We start from the raw sequence: 21859 nt of genomic DNA, 5'->3' as shown, positions 1-21859 counted from the left end.
TCTGATCCCAATAGAGAGGAGTCCTGCACTTTCTGCCATACAATGCCTCGAAGGGTGACTTCTTTAGACTGGCCTGATAGCTGTTGTTATATGAGAACTCAGCAAAAGACAGGCACTTATCCCAACTAGTACCGTACTGAATGGCACAAGCTCTCAGCATATCTTCCAACACTTGGTTGGTTCTCTCTGTCTGCCCATCTGTCTGAGGGTGATAAGCCGTACTGAAACGCAGCTTCGTATCCAACGAATCATGGAGCTGCTCCCAGAAACGAGAAGTGAACTGAGACCCTCTGTCAGATATGATCTTCTTGGGCACACCATGCAAGCAGACAATCCGAGAGATGTACAATTCTGCAAGTCTAGCACCGGAGTAAGTAGTGTTCACTGGAATGAAATGAGCAACTTTCGTCAGACGATCCACTACTACCCAAATGGAGTTGTACCCTTTCTGAGTACGAGGCAATCCAACAATGAAGTCCATAGTGATTTCCTCCCATTTCCACTCTGGAATCTTCAAAGGCTGTAATAGACCTGCTGGCCTCTGATGCTCAGCCTTGACACGCTGACAGGTGTCGCAAATAGCCACGTACTCTGCCACTAAACGCTTCATCTCGTACCACCAGAAACGTTCCTTCAGATCATAATACATCTTCGTGCTGCCCGGATGAATAGAGTAAGCTGTATCATGGGCCTCACTCAGAATCAACTTCCGAAGATCCTTCACATCTGGAACACAGATCCGGTTCTTGTACCACAAGGTACCCTGATCATCCTCTCTGAAATGAGGAGCCTTGCCCTTCTTGAGCAACTCACGAATCTCCTGCAGCTTCTCATCATCTTTCTGATGCTGCCTGATCTCTGCCTCTAGAGTCGGTACTGCCTCAAATGCTGCACTGGAGGTATGATGCAAGAAACCCAGACTCAACTGCTCGAACTCCTCGCATAACTCTGGAGGCATCTGGAAAGCCACGGCCATGTTGACATAACTTCTTCTGCTCAGAGCATCTGCTACAACATTGGCCTTGCCCGGATGATAGTGGATCTCCAAATCATAGTCCTTGACCAACTCTAGCCATCTTCTCTGCCGCATGTTCAGCTCATTCTGCGTGAAAATATACTTGAGGCTCTTGTGATCAGTGTAGATATCACACCGCTGCCCATACAAGTAATGCCTCCAAATCTTCAGAGCATGCACAACTGCGGCTAACTCAAGATCATGAGTAGGATAATTCAGCTCATGCCGACGTAACTGCCGTGAAGCATAAGCAATCACTCTGCCCTCCTGCATCAGAACACACCCAAGACCATCCTTCGAAGCATCACAATACACCGTGAACCTCTTCGTCTGGTCTGGCAGAGTCAGGACTGGCGCCGTAGTCAACCTTTTCTTCAGCTCATCAAAGGCCATCTGACGCTCATCAGTCCATACAAAAGCCACATTCTTCTCTAGCAAAGAAGTCAAAGGCTTCGCGATCTTGGAGAAATTCTCAATGAACCTCCGATAATATCCAGCTAAGCCCAAGAAAGACCTGACTTCCTTCACTGTCTGCGGTGTCTCCCACTCGAGCACATCCTTCACCTTGCTTGGATCAACAGCAATGCCTCCCTGAGAGATAACATGACCGAGGAATGGAACCTCGTCAATCCAGAACTCGCACTTGCTGAACTTGGCATACAACTGATGCTCTCTCAGTCTCTGCAATACGAGTCTCAGATGCTCCTCATGCTCTTCTTCTGTCTTGGAGAAGATCAGAATATCATCAATAAAGATCACCACGAAGACATCCAGATAATCCATGAAGACCATGTTCATCAGATGCATGAAGAAAGCCGGGGCATTGGTCAAGCCGAAGGACATGACTGTATACTCATATAACCCGTACTTGCAGGTGAATGCCGTTTTTGGAATATCCCCAGGACGGATCCTCAGCTGAAAATAACCCGAACGAAGATCAATCTTCGAGAATATACGAGCACCTCGAAGCAGATCGAAGAGATCCTCAATACGGGGCAGCAGATGCTTGTTCTTGATAGTAACTGCATTCAGCTCCCGATAATCCACACACATCCTCTTCGAGCCATCCTTCTTATCTACCAGCAATAATGGAAAAGCCCAAGGAGAGAAGCTGCGACGGATATAGCCCTTGGCTAGCAACTCATCAATAGTCTTCTTGACCTCTTCATGCTCTATAGGTGCCATACGATAGGGCCGCTTTGCAATAGGAGCTGTGCCAGGCAAGAGATCAATACAAAACTCAATGGCGCGTTCAGGCGGCATACCTGGCAGATCATCCGGAAAGACATCCGGGAATTCAGACACCACGCGAATACCGTCCGTGGGTCTGGCCTCCATCTGATGAAGAAATCCAGAAGGCTCTACTGCACTGATAACAACCTCTTGGCCACTGGAAGCTGATAGCAAGACTGTCCTCTGAGCACAATCTATCCGAACCCCCCATTTGGCCAGAGTCTCCATTCCCAGAATGACATCAATGCCCTTGGTGTCTAGCACCATCAGATCAGTACAGAACTCTACTCCCCTCAAAGAAACACTGACTCTCGGGCAGTAAGTGTGAGACCTCAACTGTCCTCCCGGTGAAGATACTAACAGGCACCTCTTTAATGTGCTAGTATGAATACCATGATGCTCGACAAAAGACTGAGTAATGAAGGAATGCGTAGCACCAGTATCAAAAAGCACTGTAGCTGGATATGAATTAACCATGAACGTACCAATAACCACGTTGGGAGCCTCGGCCGCTGACTCGGCCGTCACGTGGTTCACCCTGCCCTGTGCTGGCGCCCTGGGCTGAGCTGGGCGCCCCTGCTGTCCCGCCTGCGCCTTCCGGGGGCAAGCGTTGGCGTAGTGCCCCGGCTGGCCGCAGTGAAAGCAGGTGCGAGGAGGTCCCTGAGCCTGCTGTCCGGTAGGAGCTGCCGGACGTGGAGCCTGCGGTGCCGGTGGAGCTGGAAGAGCAGTACGAGCCGGAGGTGCCGGTAACCTCGGGCCCTGACCTGCCTGCTGCTGTCGAGGCGGGTACTGCTGCGGTGGCCTCTGCTGGTACTGCTGAGGAGGCCGGTACTGCTGCTGGTACGGCTGAGGCGGCTGGAGTCGTGGACGAGTGTTGCTGCCGGAAGCAACGGGGACAACCTTCCTCTTCTTGTCCTCCATCTCCAAGTGCTTACGCTCAGTGTTGAGCGCACTGTCAACCAGATGGTTGAAGTCGTCGAAGCGGAGGTTGAGCAGCGCGTACTGGAGGTAGTCCTCAAGACCCTCCATGAAGTGCTCCTGCTTCTTGCGGTCATCCGCAACCTCGGCAGGGGCGTAGCGTGCCAGCTGAAGAAAGCGATCACGATACTCCGTGACCGACATAGTCCCCTGAATTCACAAAGACAGATAGATATCGGAAGATTAACTCAAGATTCATAAGGATAGAACAAGGGGGGCATTAGCTCAAAAGAAAACGCTGAATGATTATACTTAAGATTACCTGCTTCAGTGCAAGGAACTCCTTCTGTTTCATCTTCATAACGCCCGCTGGGACGTTGTGGCTGCGAAAACGCTCCCTGAACTGGAGCCAGGTGAGAGCCTCGCGGTCATGGACTGGGTGGGACTCCCACCAGTCCAAAGCCGCCCCTCGCAGCTGTCCTGCTGCGTACAGAACTCGCTCCCGATCATCGCACAGGGTGATGTCCAACTGACGCTCCACTGCACGAAGCCAGTCGTCAGCCTGAAGAGGGTCGGACGTGTGAGAAAACGTCGGCGGGTGACCCCTCAGGAACTCAGCACGCCTGTCGCGAGGCTGCGGCGGTGGAGGAGGCGGAGGCTGAGTGTGAGCGTGCTGAAGAGCCTGAACAGTGTTGTTCAGGGTAGCCATCATCTGCATCTGGAGCTGGAAGTACTGCTCCGGAGTCAAAGGCGGAGGCATCGGGATCCCGGTACCCTGGTTGTTCTGACCCTGCTGCTGGCCAGAACCTGAACCGGTGCTCCTGGTGTTCACCATCTGATTTGAACAAAAGATTTCACGAGTAAGGATATTGCAAGAATGAATTCAGATGGATATGATAACTCTTTGCGGAAAAAGACTCAGACATGATAAAGTAGACAGGATAGAGTTGACTGTTTTACCCCCAACGATCTAACTCATTTTATTAATTAGTTAACTTTAACATCTGAGTGATTTCCTTTAAACAAATTTAAGCTACTAAGCTATGCAATCATTCAAAAATCCAAATCAAACATGTAGCATAATAACAAGCAGACAATTTTCACGACTTAGCCGAGTTTAGCAAAAGACTCGACTAACACAACGCGTCGCAGAACGTGCTATCGTATTATTATAAGAAGGTCACCTAGCCATGCTCATGGTGGTCAGATGACTGATTCAGGCCAAAATCTACGAAACTATTCTTCAGAGAGAGGAATCAAGGCAAGAAGGGTAAAAGTCAAAGAAGTCAAGGGGTATAATAGTAAAATAGTTTCAGCAGACAAGGATTGGAGAGAAGAAGTCCTAAGACTCGACCAGTTCTATCTAGGCTTCGTCCTACAGTCGATACGGCTCTGATACCACTCTGTAACACCCGGTTTATAAAAGAACATAAACCGAGCAATCATATACGTGCCAGGATCAAGTCACACGTATATACAATAGAATGAACAGTATATCATAGCACATATCACGTAAAAAGATATAATAAAACGAATACGAATGTTATTTATTACATTAATGACAGAATGTCTGATACAGCGGAAGCGAAGTACAAAATACGATAAAACTCTCCGAAGCTGAAGCAGGGCGCCACAGGGACGTCGACTGTGAGACGAACGCCTAGAAGTCCTCGTAGTCCTGGTAGCGCTGAGCGAACTCCCTCGTGTCGGCAGGAACTGAGCAGCAGTAGCGTAGCCAGGAGGAAAAAGTAGAGAAGAGGCAAGAGTGAGTACACAACTTGTACTCAACAAGTATAACACAAACTATGAGGCTCTAGGCTGGCTGACTCAACTGCATTAGCTTTTAAGTGTTGGCAAAATTTTATTAAAGCTATTTACTACGAGTTGATGAATTACCATTAACCCAGTTACATAGTAATTAATCAGAATTAATTATGATACTACTGAGAACCAAACCAAGACCAAGCCACCAAGGTAACCCCGAGAAGCACCTCCCTCGTCGGAAGGAGATAACTTCACTAATCAAAAGGAGGATCTGGGCCGCTCATAACCGTGAGCACGGCTAGTATACCAGTTTTACACTCTGCAGAGGTTGCACATCTTTACCCACAAGTCGTGAGCTACGCCAGTTGTTCATCACACTTCCTTAGGTGAGATGGCCAGCGACTCACTACGAGGCCTTTAAAAAGAATCTCGTTGGTAAGGCGTAACCGCGAGAGTTAGGTCGGCGACGATGGGGCCCACCTCTGGGGGTACAAGCACAGGAGCGCAATCCAAGCACAGACCAAGCCGGAGGAGCAGGGACCATTGAAGCTTACTACTCTTGCCCCGCAGGTAAGTTACTCCAAACCAAAAAGATTTAATTATTACGCCAAGTCTATCCCATTCTAGCCTTGTGGTAGCGCTGTTGTCCCAGGTTGTCGCTCTATGAACCGGTCCTTATGGAGAGTGGCCAACCAGGCAGTAAGCACCGTGCTGGCCCCCTAAACCATGTTTCTAAAAAAAACATCTTTTAACGAGAAGTGAGCCACTCAAGCCACACAGAGTGCCACTCTCAGAATTAAATTCAAGTATACCATTAATCAATTTAATTAAAAAGGACCAAAGTGTGTTATGGCGCAGCAACCTAGCACAACTAACCAAAATGCAACCCAAAGGCATATATAAAGGATATAAAGTGGCTAGGAAATCCTTAAAGGCATACAATATTAAAATGCAGTATGAAAATGTATTTAAAAGTGATGGGTTGTTCATGTTATACTTGCCTTCCTCGTACTGCTCTGGCTGCTGCTCAAACTGCTCCGAAGACGGCTGCTCCGGGTACTGGTACTGGGGCTCCTCAGATGGATCAACGTCTACTCACGAACACATGGCCAAAACAATGCACGAAAAATAAGCATACAAACAAACATTAACAAAAACTAAGAACAGTACAACAATACATGAAAACAGCGCACAAAACTACTCTAGAACTATTCTACGCGTTACAACGATCGCGTGGACATAAAGAACGCTAAAAACGGAGCTAAAACGCATTTTCTGGGCTAAAAACAAGGTTCAGGGGCTTTTCTGCTAAAACCGAGGACTAAAACATAAATAAACATTAAATCTAAGGTCTATCGTGCAAAACCAACGGCTCTGGACGGCGGGTTTGAATTCTGGAAAGCTCAGGGTGTTAAGTGCTAAAAACCGGACCTAAATCTAATTGTTTTTGAACTACCAGGGACGGCGGGTTTATTAAAGAAAACTCCAGGGTCTCTTATGCAAAAGAGCCTGGCTGAAGCGGTACGTTCGCATATGGACCGCCGGATCTAGATCCAACGATCCGGACCTATCCCGATCTGGATCTAATCTCACGCGTCAAATTCGGATCGGGCGGTTCAGGGCAAAGGAGCGCTGGGCGGCGGCGCTCAGCCGCCGGAGCAGAGCTCCGCGGCGGCGAGCTCGCCGGAGCTGGCCGTTCGGCTGCTCCGGGGCTCAAAACGACGCGGCTTCGGGTCTGGAATGGTCAGCACGCCATGCGTGATCCATCTGGACGCTAGCCTGGGCTCGAGGAGGGTCGGAGCGGCGCGCGCTACGGCGGCGGCGGGGCTGCGCGGCGGTGCAAGAGCGGGTCTGCGGCGGACGGGCGCCTAGGGCGCGCGAAGGGCGAAAATAACCTGCGCAAATTGATTAGAGGGCTCGGGTGGTGCTCACCGCGGTGCAGGGCAGGCTGGACGGCCGAGTGAAGTTGGCGTCGACGCTGACCGGCGACGAGGCGGGCGCTGAGCTCGTGGTCCTGCCGGCGTAGGGCTCCCCAGGGCTCCCAGTCGCCACGAATCGGTTCACAGGGGTCCTGCAGAGATTGCCGCGGGGGATCAGGGGTGCAGAAGTCGCCGGTGGCGAGGGAATTGGGGCGGCGGCGCTTGCTTACCTACGGCGAGGGGCTCTGCTCCGACTCCGGGAGCACGGCGGCGCGGCTTAGGGTTTTGGGAGTGGCGGCGGGGGTGGATGGGTGCAGGGGAAGGCTCGGGCCCCTATTTGTAGGGCGGCGGCCAACCTGGGCGTGCGCGCCCGGGGTTGGGAAACCGGCGTGATCCCCGGCGGGGGGTTCGGGCGGCAGCTACGCTGCGGGGGAGAGATGGACCTGCGGGTGGGGCCACGGCGTCAGCGGCTCTGAGGCGGGGGCGCGGGTCAGCGACAGAGCCAGCGCGAGCGGTTCATGGGCGGGCGTTGACGTGCGGGGCCCCGGTGGCAGCGAAGGCGAGCGCGAGCGGCCGACGCGAAGCTGGGCCGTACGAGAGGCCGAGCGGGCGCAGCTGGGCTTCGGCGCGGGCGCGAGCGAGGTGAGTGGGCTCGGGGAGAGCCGGTTGGGCCGGGCGAGAGAAGGGAAAGAGGGAGTGGGCCGCGGGTTCGGTTGGGCTAGACTGGGCTTGGGGTTTTGGGTTTGCTGCTGGGCTGAAGGCTGACTTCTTCTTTGGGTTTTTCTTTCAAATTTCTATTTCTCTCCTTTCTAAATCTAATTCAAACAAAGTTTGAATTCAAATTTGAATTTGAATTCAAACCACACTCAAATAAAATTATGCGCCAGCATGAATGCAACAAAAACTTAAACCTATGATAAATTTTAATTAATTAAGGAACAAAAATTAGATTAAATGCCAACTAAACACAATAAACCTTAGAAAATTTAACTAAAGCCAATTAATTTATTAATAAATACTGAAATTTAAAATTAGGGTGTTACAATTTTATGCTGTTTCCTGCCCACTCCTTGTTCCTGACTTGGTTGCGTTTGCAGGGGTGAGCCACAAGGGCTATGCCTCAAAGCCCCCAGTCCCAGAGAAACGCGAAGCCAATCGCCTGCGAGATGAGGCGGCGAAGAAGAAGAAGGATGCGGCGAAGAAGACCGCCGACAGGAAGAGGGAGAAGAAAGAGAAGCACGCCAAGGAGTGCAAGATTGCAGAAGCGGAGGGTGCTCCGTGGCCCGCCACGCCCGAGTCCACTGAGGAGCAGGACTCCTCGGACGTGGAGCTCAATTTTTTTGATGACGACAAGACGGCGACGGGCGCGGGTTCCCTGCCGGCCTATCGAGGGGCTGGTGGCGAGGACTCGACGGTGACGCTGGGCTAGGTGACGCTCGCGCCGGGATCACCGGTGGAGCCGCCCCCTCGAGGACGGAGTGGAGATCGCCCACGCCGGCGGCGGGACGAGGGTCACCCACGCCGGCAGCAGGCGAGAGATCGCCCACGCCCAGACGGGGCAGAGGTTGCCCCCACCGGCGACGGGTAGGAGGACACCCGCGCCCGCGGTGTCGACGGGCGGCGGATAGTCCGTGACAAGGGCGGAGACGCCCGTGCGGGCAGCCCCGAGGCTTCAGGACGATCCGAGGGTCGCGCCCTCGGGCTAGTCATCAGGAGGCATCTGCATGCCACGGGCCCAGAATAGCAGTAGGAGCAACCGCAGCATGAGCGCCCGATCGGAGTAAGCGATCTCGACTTTGTTTTCATTTTTGCTCGACCCTCCAATTCTGCTGACTTCAACGTTTTTTCCTCGACTCCCCGGCTGCAGGGCCTCCACCAAGAGTGCAGCCCGCCTCGCACCGAACAAGGCCCTTAAGGCCAGGGCGTTCGCGACGCCGCACATGGCGCCGCAGCCCCCGCCCGGAGTGGACATAGAGGCGGAGGACGAAAAGCTCCGCGAAGCTGTGGCTCGAGGGGCCCAGGAGGCCCAATTGGCTCGAGCACTGGAGAGTGGGGGTGACGCCGGCCCGAGCGGCGTTGTAACGGCCGCTCGGGCTGACGCCGAGGAGGAGGCCGGCCGGGGCGGTGCGGATGACGCCACCCGGCCGGACGTCGAAGTCGAGGCCGGTAGGGGCGACGCAGATAGCGCCGCCCAGCAGGTCGCAGGAGGAGGAGCTGGTGGGGACGCATTGGAGCGCCCCACTAGCCAAAGAGAGGAGGAGACCCCCACCCCCGAGACCCCGAGGGTTGGGGTCGAGGGTGTCATAGAGGAGTCGGCGCCAGGGGCGCTGGTGGTGGAGGAGTCCCGCGTCCCAGAGCCTGCGACGGCATTGTCGCAATGGCGACGGCGCACACGGCGCCGGGGAACATGGAGCCGGTGGTGGAGCTACCGTTGAGCAGCGACGAGTTCGGGGATTCGAGGGACATTAACCCCGATGCTGCGGCCAGTGCGCCGACCAGATTGCCGAGTTTGTGTCGGCCTCCGAGGAGGTGCTCAGCGCGGGGACGCCCGAGGGGCCCCGTCATGGGACGATCATCCAGTCTGGGGTCCCCTTGGAGTTTATCTGCAACGAGCGGGAGGAGGAAGCGGCCTGGAAGGCACAGTATGAGGTCAGCTCTCAGATTCAGGGCAACCTCGACCGCGCCTTGCAGCTTCATAGGACCACGGACTTCCAGATCAGCAAGGTAGGTGCCTTTCCCTTGGTTATTGCTCGTGTTCAGTCTTGTTTTTGTGTGCTTCACTCATGCCCTTCCACTTGCAGTGGCTGAGGGAAATCTCGCGCAACAAGAGCGCCGAGCTGACCCGGTTGTACTCCCAAGTGCGCTGGCATGGGCAGTACAACACCGACTTGGTGCTCCGGACGATCAATGCCAACACCCTGGTGACCAACCTGGGAGCGCGCCAGCGTGCGCTAGAGAAGGAGCAGGCGCAGACCGCCAGCGAGTGCAATGCCCAAAGGGCCGCGGCAGAGCAGAGAGCCCAGGAGGCCGAGGCGCGAACTGGTGAGCTGCAGCAAGCTAGGACGGCGCTCGAGCAGAAGGAGGCCGAGCTCCAGCGCAAGGAGGCCAATCTCCAAGGTAAGGAGGCCGAGCTTCAGCGCGAGAAGGCGACCGTCGCCATGCTCAACGTGACCCTCGCAGAGAGGGATGCGGCCCTCGCGAAGAAAGAAACGGCAGTGCGTAACGCCGAGGCCGCCCTCAAGGAGAAGGAGGACTCCTTGTCCGCGCACCAGGAAGCCGCACAGGTCCAGCAAGAAGAGGCGCAAGGGTTAATTGTGGGTGAGTGTTCGAAATTTCGCTGTTGTTCGATTCTAGTTTGGCGCAACTTATCTTTGTTCATTTGTTCAAAGCTGAAGGAGGCGGTGGCAAACGAGACCGCGGTGAAGGAAGCTGCCAACACCGCGTTCACGGTGGCGCACGACAAGTACACGGAGCTGGAGCGGACCGCCGTGGCCGTGTGTCAGGAGCTCGAGGGGGCAGGTGCTCAATCCGGTAGTTCGGTGGTCAGCCGCCTGCGAGTGCTAGGCGGTCAGATCGCCGAGCATGCCAAGAGCAACTTCCGCCTCGGCGTCCAACGAGCCCTCGCCGTGGCTTCGACACACTATGCCATGGACCTCCAGTTGGTGTCGTCAGGGTACGTCGTCCCGACCGGCGCAGATGCGGACACTGCGTCGGCTATCATAAATGACGCCGACGCTGCCGTCGAGGAGTTCGCCGCTGCCTTGACCAAGAAGCTCGAGGCTGACATCCCCCCGATAGCTGATTTCGACGCTGTTGAAGACCCGCAGAGGGGGGAGGATAACCTGTAGAGAGTCTGGGCCTCGGAGCCCACGTAAATAAGTTAGTACTTGTCGTAATCGTACCTTTTGGATTAAGAAATTTGTTAATGTATATTGGCAGTGTGGTCCATCGAGGCCTTCGGCGTTCGAGCCTTTATTTCTTCTACTTTATTTCTGTTTTCTCGTATATATTTTAGATAGGTTTCGGCGAGGAAGTTTGCATTCATAAACGACTTAGGCGTAGGGAGGTGAGTGGGGATGCCGTATCCCGGAGGCATAGGCGGTCCCGCGGCTCGGCCGACCCGTTCCTTAGTCGCTTACGCCTTGCGTCTACCTTTCTAAATATACGAGGAACTTAGATACGGAAATTTTTCGAAAAAACATTGGCGATTTTGGGGACGTTCGGGGGTTCCCCCGTAGTAGCCCCCGAGAGAGGCTTGGCTTTGCCGAGGGTAAAGCCAAGCGTACCTCAGTGTTCGTGCACACCCGAGCCCCCGAGGGCTCGGAAAGTTTCCAAAGATAAATAAGTAAAGCATACTCTTTATTGCTTTGGGAAATTTCAAATACGAGAACAAGTTATGTACAAAGAGCTTGGAATTCTAAGGATAGAAGCGACGTAGCTGCTATATGTTCCAAGCATTGGTGAAGACTTCGCCGTTCTCGTTCGCCAACTTGTACGTGCCGGGCTTGAGCACCTCAGCAATGATGTACGGGGCTTCCCACGGTGGTGAGAGCTTGTGGCGTCCCCTATTGTCTTGCCGAAACCTCAGCACCAAGTCGCCCTTGTTGAGGTCTCGGCGTCGAACTCTCTGCGCTTGATACCTTCGCAGGGACTGCTGATAACACGCTGAGTGAAGGAGCGCCACATCTCGAGTCTCGTCCACTTGGTCTAGCGAGTCTTCGCAGGCTTGCTGGTTCTGCTGCTCTTGGTAGACCTTGAGCCTCGGTGACCCGTACTCCAAGTCTGTGGGGAGCATGGCCTCGGCACCGTAGACAAGGAAGAACGGAGTGAAGCCCGTGGCTTTGCTTGGGGTCGTCCTCAGGCTCCAGATAACCGAGGGCAGCTCAGTGAGCCACCTCCGGTCAAATTTGTCAACTTGTTGAAGATCCTTGGCTTGTGGCCTTTGAGGATCATGCCATTGGCACGCTCCACTTGCCCATTCGTCTGTGGGTACGCCACAGCCGACCAGTCCACGCGTATGTGGTAGCTGTCGCAGAACGCCAAGAATTTCTTGCCCGTGAACTGGGTGTCGTTGTCGGTGATAATGATCGAATTCGGAACCCCGAACCTGAAGACAATATCAGTGAAGAACAGAACAGCTTGCTCAGACTTGATCTTACCGATGGGTCGAGCCTCGATCCACTTGGAAAATTTGTCGATTGCCACCGACAAATGGGTGTAGCCCCCGGGCGCCTTCTGCAGCGGGCCAACGAGGTCCAGTCCCCACACGGCGAACAGCCATGTGACGGGGATGGTCTGCAGAGCGTGGGCCGGGAGGTGCGTCTTCCGGGCATAGAACTGGCAACCCTCGCAGGTCTGCATGACGTCGTTGGCGTCGGCGACCGCGGTGGGCCAGTAAAAGCCTTGCCGAAACACGTTACTCACGAGGGTGCGTGGCGCGGCGTGGTGACCATAGATGCTAGCGTGGATGTCACGGATTAGCTCCTTGCCCTCGGGTATGGGGGTGCATCGTTGAAGGACACCCGAGGGACTGTGCTTGTACAGTTCATCGTCGATCAAAGCGAAGGACTTGGCCCCCCTAGCAATGCGTCGCGCCTGAGCGCGGTCCGAGGGTAGGACCCCTCGAATCATCCAGTCAAGGTACTGGGTGCGCCAGTCTCATGGAGGCGGGACCTCATCGATCTCTATTGCTTCAGCCTCGTCCATAGAGGTCTCAAAATCGGTGTCCATGGCCTCGGGCTCCTACGTCGAGGGGTCCTTGGCCGATGGCTCCGTGGTCACAGCCCCCGAGGGTCCGGGTGCCGCCCCGACGTCTTCCGCAGGGTTCTTGAAGTCGACAGACGGCTTGGCGAGGTCGCGGGCAAAGATGTTCGAGGGAACGGTGGTCCACCCGGACACGATCTTGACTAGTTGGTCCGCTTCCTCATTGTACTTGCGCGCGATGTGGTTGAGCTTGAGCCCGTCGAAATTGTCCTCGAGATGATGCACTACATTGCAGTACGCCTCCATCTTCTCGTCGTGGCAGCTTGCTTCCTTCATCACATGGTCGATGATGAGCTGGGAGTCTCCCCAGACGTCGAGACGTTTGATTCCGAATTCGATGGCGATGCGGAGACCGCTGAGAAGGGCCTCGTACTCCGCCATGTTGTTGGACACCGGGAAGTGCAAGCGCACAACGTAGCGCATGTGCTCTCTGAGGGGTGAGACGAAATGTAGGCCCGCGCCTGCGCCGGTCTTCATCACCGACCCGTCGAAGTACAGGAGCCAGCACTCCACTTGAATCTGGGGTGGGGGCAGCTGAGTGTCGTCCACTCGGCTATGAAGTCTGCCAAGATCTGGGATTTGACCACCTTGCGAGGTGCGTAGGTGAGGGTCTCTCCCATCAGCTCCACTGACCACTTGGCTATCCTACCCGTGGCCTCCTGGTTGTGGACTATTTCCCCGAGAGGGAAGGACGAGACCACGGTAATGGGATGGGCCTCGAAGTAGTGGCGCAGCTTGCGCCGAGCCAGGATCACTTCATAGAGCACTTTCTGGATCTTTGGATACCGTATCTTGGTTTCAGACTGCACTTCACTGATGAAGTACACCGGCCTCTGGACGGGCAGAGCGTGTCCCTCCTCTTGTCGTTCGACGACAATGGTTGCACTGACGACCTGAGTCGTGGCTGCCACATACAGATAGAGGGGCTCGCCATCCACTGGCGGTGTTAGGATTGGACCGCTGGAGAGCGACGCCTTGAGTTTGTCGAGAGCCTCCTGGGACTTGGGGGTCCACGAAAAGCATTCGGACTTCCTCAGGAGTCGATACAGGGGCAAGCCTTTCTCGCCGAGGCGCGAGATGAATCGGCTAAGGGACGCCAGGCATCCCATGACCCTCTGTACCCCCTTTAGGTCTCGGATCGGTCCCATCCGAGTTATGGCTGAGACTTTCTCAGGGTTGGATTCAATGCCCCACTGGGAGATGATGAAGCCCAAGAGCATGCCTCGAGGGACTCCAAATACGCACTTCTCGGGATTGAGTTTCACCCCCTTAGCCCTGAGCCAATCGAACGCGATCCTAAGATCGGCTACCAGGTCATCTGCCTTCCTAGATTTCACAACGATGTCGTCGACATATGCCTCTATGGTTCGCCCTATATGGTCTTTAAACACATGGAGCATACATCGCTGGTATGTGGCCCCGGCGTTTCTAAGGCCAAAAGGCATCATGACGTAGCAGTACATGCCGAAAGGGGTAATAAAAGAAGTCGCGAGCTGGTTAGATTCTTTCATTTTGATTTGATGATAACCGGAGTATGCATCAAGAAAGGACAAAAGTTCGCATCCCGCAGTTGAATCAACGATTTGATCAATTCGTGGCAAAGGAAATGGAACTTTAGGACATGCTTGATTTAAACTAGTGTAGTCTACACACATCCTCCACTTTCCACTCTTTTTCTTAACTAAGACAGGGTTAGCATGACACTCGGGATGGAATACCTTCTTGATGAATCCGGCCTCCAAAAGCTTGTGCACCTCCTCGCCGATCGCGCGCCGCTTGAGCTCGTCGAAGCGCCGCAGGCATTGCTTGACCGGCTTGGAGTTCGGCAGGATATCAAGGGAGTGCTCGGCGACCTCCCTCGGGATGCCAGGCTTATCCGAGGGGCTCCACGCAAAGATTTCAGCATTGGCACAGAGGAAGTCGACGAGCACCACTTCCTATTTGCGGTCGAGGGTGGCACTAATCTTCAGCGTCTTGCCGTCAGGGGTCTTCGGGTTGAGGGGGATGTCCTTGGTGCCCTCGGCAGGCTCGAAGGCGCCCGCGTGCCATTGCTTGGAGTCCATGGCCTCCTCGGCCATTCCTTGCAGCTGCGCAGTGAGGGCTTCGTCGAGCGCCAGAGCCTCGGCGTGCTCGACGCACTCGACGTCGCACTCATAGGCGTGCTCGAACGAGGTGCCGATGGTGATGACACCCTTCGGGCCCGGCATCTTCAACTTGGAGTACCAAGGATGGCGTGGTAGGCTCCCCTGAACCCCACCACCTCAAAAGTGAGCACCTCCTTGCGGAAGTTGGCCGCCGTGCCAAAGCAGACGGGCAGGTCGATCTAGCCGAGGGATTGGACCCGCTTCCCCTGCGCAATACCGTGAAATGGCGACTTGCTGGGGCGAGGCTTGTCTAGTCCGATCCCCATGAGCTTCAAGGTGTGGGCGTCCATGACGTTGAGGCTGTTGTCTCCATCCATGAGCACCTTGGAGAAGCGGGTGTTGCCGATGATGGGATCCACAACGAGAGGATACTGTCCCGGGTTCGGGATGTAGTGGGGGTGGTCCTCGTGGCTGAAGGAGATGGTGTCCTCCGACTAGTCGAGGTAGGATAGCGTGGCCTTGGTGACGGAGTAGACTTCTCGACGCTCGCGCTTGCGCTGCCGAGAGGTCATGTTCGCCGTCGGCCCTCCGAAGATGAAGAAGGCGTTTTCCACCAAGGGGAACTAGCCATCTCCACCCTTGTCACCAGTGTCCTTCTTCTTGTCCTCGTCGTGGTTCGTGACGCGGTTGTAGTACTTTCCGAGCATCTCGCACTGCTCGAGGGTGTGATTGACCGAGCCCTTGTGGTAAGGGCACGGCTTTTTGAGCATGTCGTCAAAAAGGCCGCCACCGCCTCGGGGGGCCTCAAGGACCTTTACGGTCTGGGGAAGCGACGAAGGCCTCGTCAGAGTCCTCCACTTGCCCCTGTCTGCGCTGGCTCGATGGGACCGGCATCTTTCCTTTCTTCCCCCGCTTTTGTTTCTTGGCGGGGGCCTTGGTCTTGTTGTTGCTGCCCTCTGCGGGCGCATCTTCCTTGCGCTTGTTCGCCTTGCCGTCAAAGATGGAACCAACTGCCTCCTCGGTGGCGGCGTAGTTGGTGGCAGTGTCGAACAACTTGTTGGTGTTGGCGGGGTGGCTTCACGCAAGCTCGTGCACCATGTTCCTGCACGTCATGCCTTCGAGGAAGACGTTGATGACCTCGACGTGGGTGACACTGGGGAGCTCGGTGCATTGCTTGGAGAAGCACCGCATGTAGTCGCGCAGGGACTCGTTGGGTTTCTGTCGACACCCTTTGAGATCCCACGAGTTCCCAGGACGCACGTAAGTGCCCTGGAAGTTGCCCACGAAGATCTTAACTAGGTCGGCCCAGTCATGGATCTAATCCATGAGCAGATGCTCGAGCCACGTTCGTGTGGCGTCGGCAAGGTGAAGAGGAAGGTTGCGGATGATCACAGCGTTATTCGTCGCACCGCCCAGCTGGCATGCCAGGCGGTAGTCGTTGAGCCAGACCGCGGGATCGGTCTCGCCCGAGTACTTGACGAGGGTGGTGGGCTGTCGAAAGCATGGGGGGAAGGGAGCAGTGTGAATCTCCCGACTGAACACGCGGGTTCCCAGAGGCTCCGCTGACAGTCCCCTGTCGTGCTCGGGATCGAAGCGGCCACCCCGGCGAGGGGTGTACATCCTCCCATTGATGATGTAGCGGGCATCGCCGTCGCAGGCGTGCTCGTGCGTGTCGTGGAGGCGCTCCTTCGCAGGAGTCCTCTTGATGCGTTCATGTACCGAGGGTGCACTCGCGTCGTCCGCCGCGGCCGCTTTGCCTTTGTCTCCCAGGGGAGTGTGCACCGAGGCCTCATGGCCCTGGTGCGCTGCCGAGCTCTCAGCTTGCTGCACTGCAGCCTGCTCGATGAGCGCCTTCGCTTCGTTTTGCATGTTGCGTCCCTCGGTCGTAGAGGGCTCCGGCAAGGCCTGAAGCAGGTAAGCCGCAGCGACGAGCTTTTGGCTGGCTCTTTGCAGTTCTATCGGTTTGTTGACATTGTCGTCGGCAAGGATCCGCTCCCGAGCGACGCGCCCTGCCGCCTGAGCACGCGCACTGCTCACGGTGCGCTCCTGCTCTGCCGACGCTACTCCTCGAGATTTTTCCCGAGCTCCGTGAGTTGCGCCAGCTGCGCCTGCCGTGACGCCGAGCTTGTCGAAGCGGCAGGGTTTGGAGGGGGCACCACCTGGTTCGTTGGTAGGGGTGCTGTAACACCCGGTTTATAAACGAACATAAACCGAGCAATCATATACGTGCCAGGATCAAGTCACACGTATATACAACAGAATGAACAGTATATCATAGCACATATCACGTAAAAAGACATAATAAAGCGAATACGAATGTTATTTATTACAATAATGACAAAATGTCTGATACAGCGGAAGCGAAGTACAAAATACGATAAAGCTCTCCGAAGCTGAAGCAGGGCGCCACAGGGACGTCGACTGGGAGACGAAGCACCTAGAAGTCCTCGTAATCCTGGTAGCGCTGGACGAACTCCCTCGTGTCGGCAGGAACTGAGCAGCAGTAGCGTAGCCAAGAGGAAAAAGTAGAGAAGAGGCAAGAGTGAGTACACAACTTGTACTCAACAAGTATAACACAAACTATGAGGCTCTAGGCTGGCTGACTCAACTGCATTAGCTTTTAAGTGTTGGCAAAATTTTATTAAAGCTATTTACTACGAGTTGATGAATTACCATTAACCCAGTTACATAGTAATTAATCAGATTTAATTATGATACTACTGAGAAACCAAACCAAAACCAAGCCACCAAGGTAAACCCCGAGAAGCACCCCCCTCGTCGGAAGGAGATAACTTCACTAATCAAAAGGAGGATCTGGGCCGCTCATAACCGTGAGCACGGCTAGTATACCAGTTTTACACTCTGCAGAGGTTGCACATCTTTACCCACAAGTCGTGAGCTACGCCAGTTGTTCATCACACTTCCTTAGGTGAGATGGCCAGCGACTCACTACGAGGCCTTTAAAAAGAATCTCGTTGGTAAGGCGTAACCGCGAGAGTTAGGTCGGCGACGATGGGGCCCACCTCCAGGGGTACAAGCACGTAGCACAGACCAAGCCGGAGGAGCAGGGACCATTGAAGCTTACTACTCTTGCCCCGCAGGTAAGTTACTCCAAACCAAAAAGATCTAGTTATTACGCCAAGTCTATCCCATTCTAGCCTTGTGGTAGCGCTGTTGTCCCAGGTTGTCGCTCTATGAACCGGTCCTTATGGAGAGTGGCCAACCAGGCAGTAAGCACCGTGCTGGCCCCCTAAACCATGTTTCTAAAAAAAACATCTTTTAACGAGAAGTGAGCCACTCAAGCCACACAGAGTGCCACTCTCAGAATCAAGTTCAAGTAAACCATTAATCAATTTAATTAAAAAGGACCAGAGTGTGTTATAGCGCAGCAATCTAGCACCACTAACCAAAATGCAACCCAAAGGTATATATAAAGGATATAAACTGGCTAGGAAATCCTTAAAGGCATACAGTATTAAAATGCAGTATGAAATTGTATTTAAAGGTGATAGGTTGTTCATGTTATACTTGCCTTCCTCGTACTGCTCTGGCTGCTGCTCGAACTGCTCGGAAGAAGGCTGCTCCTGGTACTGGTACTGGGGCTCCTCAGATGGATCAACGTCTAATCACGAACACATGGCCAAAACAATGCACGAAAATAAGCATACAAGCAAACACTAACAAAAACTAAGAAACAGTACATCAATACATAAAAACAGCGCACAAAACTACTCTAGAACTATTCTACGAGTTACAACGATCGCGTGGGCGCAAAAACCACCTAAAACGGAGCTAAAACGCATAATCTAGGCTAAAAACAAGTTCTAGGGGCTTATTTGTAATAAAAACAGGGCTCCAGGGACTTTTCTGCTAAAACCGAGGGCCTAGACGTAAATAAAGATTAAATCTGGGGTCCAACTCGTGAAAAGACTAATGCTGGACTGCGGGTTCGATATTCGATAAACTCAGGGGGTCCCTTGCAAGAAAACAGGACTGAACTGCAATTAATTCTGAGTAAGGACGGACCGCGGGTTGAATCAGGGAAAGGGCAGGGGCTCTTATGCAAAAAGAGCGGGCCGAACCGGTATGCACGGATTAGGGCCATTGGATCCGGATCTGAAGGTTGGGATTTGATGAGTTTTGGATCTAATCAGGGGCGTGGGTTTCAGATCGGGCGGCCGGGGTGACTTGGGCGCGCGGGACGGCGGCGGGATGTCGCCGGAGCCCTGCTCCGCGGCGGCGGGCGGCCGGAGGTGGCCAATCTCGGCCTTCCCGGGGTCAATCCGGCCAGGGTTTGCGTCTAGGGCTATCTACGTGACACGCGTGATGCCCCTGGGCACTCAGCTTGGCTCGGGAAGGACTGCAACGGCGAGCGTAGCTACCGTGGCGGGTCTGCTCGGTGAAACGCGCCAGCGAGCGGGCGCTCTGGGGTTTTCCAGGGGCCACGGCCTATCCACTAATGCCAAAACGACAGAGGCGGGTTGGGGAACGCTTACAGTGGCTCGAAACGAGCGGGGAAGCGGCGCAGGGCGGTCGGCGATGAGAACCGCGGCGGCGCACGGCGGGGCTCGGGGAAGGAGCGATGTGGTGGAGCTCCGAGCCTGTTGATCCGTCCAGGAAGGCCGTGCGTGCCCCGCGATGGTGCACCGGGGTCCGCCGGGGCTAGAACACGGCGGTGCGGCGGGACCGGGGTGGAGCAGCGGCTCGGCTCCGGCGGCAAGACGGGCGTGAACTCTGTGCTTGTGGTGGCGGCTAGAGCGTGGAGGGTGAGGGGGCTCTGGGGGGTCCGCGGCGTTTAAAGAGAGAAGGGCCGAGGATCACGGCGTGGAAGCAGGGAAAGAAAGCCGTGGGGGTTTCGGCCGGAGATCTCGGCTCTGTTAGCTCGCCGGGGAAGAAGATGGGGGATGACGGGTGGGGCCTTGTTGGCAGCGAGAGCGATGGGGCGCGCGGGTGGAGGCTGGCAAGTGGGTCCGGGGAAGCGGGGTGCGCGCGGCCGGCGTCCGCTGGCTGGTGGGCCGAGTCGTCAGTGAGACGGAGGGGACGGGTGACGCGCGTGGCGTTGGAGGGGAGGGCGCCGACGTGTGGGGCCGGGCGGTCGGGGACGGAGCGAGTGCGCGGCGCTAGAGTTGGAGCGGAGCGCAGGGTCCTGATGAGTGAGGCCGGGCTGAGCGGGGCGCACGGGGCTGACCAGTGGGCCTGGCGGTGCGTGGTGGAGGGCGAGCGCTCGACTGCGGGGTGCCGGGCTGCCAGGTGGGCCGGCTGGGTCGCGGGGCTGGTTGTCAGCGGCGGGGCGCGCTGCGAGCGGCTGAGCGGGGTGACGCGCGGAGCGGGCCGGGGCACGTGCGCGCGGGGTGAGGTGAGGCGCTGCGCGCTGGGCCGGCCTGAGTGGGAAGGAGGGAGTGGGTCGCGCGGGGAAAGGCTGTTGGCGCGGGAGGGAGGAGCGGGCCGGGCTGAAGCGGACTGGGCCGGCAGGAAAGGGTGCTGGACTGGGCCGGACTGGCTGTGCTGAGTCTAGATGGGTTTAGGGGTTTTTTTTTTATTTTGGGTTTCTTTTTCTATTTCTAAACAAAACAAATCTAATTGAATTCAAACCAAATTTGAATTCAAACCCTATGCACTCAACCAAACAAATAAAACTTATGCACCAGCATGAATGCACAAACAAGTTTAAACCTAAAATAAATTTTAATTACTTAAGGAACAAAATTTTAGATTAAATGCAAGTCTAACACAATAAACCTTAGAAAATTAAATAAAGCCAATTAAATTTATTATTACATACTGAAATTTGAATTAGGGTGTTACAAATCCTACCCCCTTACAGGAATCTCGTCCCGAGATTCTGGGCTGGCTAGCAAAGAGATCCGGGTATGTCTCCATCAACTTCTCTTCCTTCTTCTGACAAGTCTTCCGGAAAGACATCCGGGCATTCAGCTACGCGAATATCATCCGAGGGTCTAGCCTCCTATCTGATGAAGAAAACCATAAGGCTCTGTAGCACTGACTGTCACCTCTTGGCCATCAGATGCTGACAAGTGAACTGTCCGCTGAGCATAATCAATACGGACTCCCCATCTGGTAAGGGTCTCCATGCCCAAAATCACATCTATCTCTGAGGAATCAATGACGATCAAACCAGTGCAGAATTCTGCCCTCCTTATAACAATTCTAACTCTGGAGCATATAGAGCATGTGTGTATCTGGCCCCCAGGTGAAGTAACTATCATAGCTGTCCTCATACAAGAAATTGGTATACGATGCTGCTCGGCAAATGACTTGGAAATGAAAGAATGGGTAGCACCGGTATCGAAGAGCACCGTAGCTGGATAAGAGTTGACCATGAATGTACCAATAACCACATTAGGAGCCTCAGCAGCTGACTTGGCCGTCACGTGGTTCACCTTCCCCTGTCGTGGTGCCCTGGGTTGGGCTGGGCGCCCCTGCTGTCCTGCCTGCCGTGGAGCCTGAGGTGCTGGACAACTTTTAGCATAATGACCTTTCTGCCCGCATTTGTAGCACATGCGGTGGCGGTGAATGGCGCTTCTTCGTCGACCTCCCTGTGAACTTATCTTCACATCTTGCATTATTTCTGCTGCTTGCTCTTTGGACTCCTTGCGACCGCGTGGCTGGATCACATTCATAGTGATAGTCAACCCATCAACATAATCATGGAGAGCTTGATTCTCGACCTATGTAACTCTAGAGCACTTAGGATCCTTTCTCTTTGGCATGGTCTGTAGCTTTCCGTCAAGGAAAAGGGAATCCTCCGCTAGCTGCCCTTGATGAGGCATCTTTCTCTTTGTACCGGAGAACAACCTCTGGTTTCTTTTAGTTGTGGCTTCATCTTCAGTCGCACGAATTTGACGACAAGGAACACCATAAAATTGGCAACACTGGCAAGTTTTCTCACCATCACCCATTGCACTGTCTCCAAGATCCTTTTGTTCTGCCGACATCTGAGCTGGGGTAAAATGAAAATACAGATTGGTAAGGTCAAGGAAAAGAGAAAAACTCCATTATTTAAGGTTCTATCCCATTTAGACAACACTGCACAGGCATTACTGCTGATAACTCCAGATAAATGTCACATAAATCTGGGAAAAAGGAACTAGAGCATAACTCTTCTGTTTCATCTGAGAGATTTTCAACTTCTCTTGTACTAA

The 21859-nt window shown here is 54.5% G+C and overlaps 1 protein-coding gene across 1 annotated transcript; it reads left to right on the top strand.

The window, feature by feature from the left end:
* The first annotated feature begins 8789 nt into the window (after window positions 1-8789).
* Window positions 8790-10697, top strand: LOC120667684. The gene is made up of 4 exons (XM_039947710.1): window positions 8790-9215; window positions 9337-9573; window positions 9651-10133; window positions 10239-10697. The coding sequence occupies exons 1-4, from the start codon at window positions 8790-8792 to the stop codon at window positions 10695-10697; spliced, it is 1605 nt and encodes a 534-aa protein (XP_039803644.1).
* The last annotated feature ends 11162 nt before the right edge of the window (window positions 10698-21859 follow it).

Source organism: Panicum virgatum, chromosome 3N, assembly GCF_016808335.1.
Source record: "Panicum virgatum strain AP13 chromosome 3N, P.virgatum_v5, whole genome shotgun sequence".
Taxonomy (NCBI): domain Eukaryota; kingdom Viridiplantae; phylum Streptophyta; class Magnoliopsida; order Poales; family Poaceae; genus Panicum; species Panicum virgatum.
Note: the sequence above shows the minus strand (reverse complement) of the source record. Positions and strands in the feature narration are given on the sequence as shown.

Excerpts from the sequence above, each read along its gene's own strand:
- LOC120667684 (XM_039947710.1), top strand. The coding sequence starts at position 8,790 with ATGGCGCCGCAGCCCCCGCCCGGAGTGGACATAGAGGCGGAGGACGAA. Across the intron at positions 9,216-9,336 it reads GCGTCCCAGAGCCTGCGACG|TGCGCCGACCAGATTGCCGA; the intron begins GCATTGTCGCAA and ends TGCTGCGGCCAG. Across the intron at positions 10,134-10,238 it reads CGCACCAGGAAGCCGCACAG|CTGAAGGAGGCGGTGGCAAA; the intron begins GTCCAGCAAGAA and ends ATTTGTTCAAAG.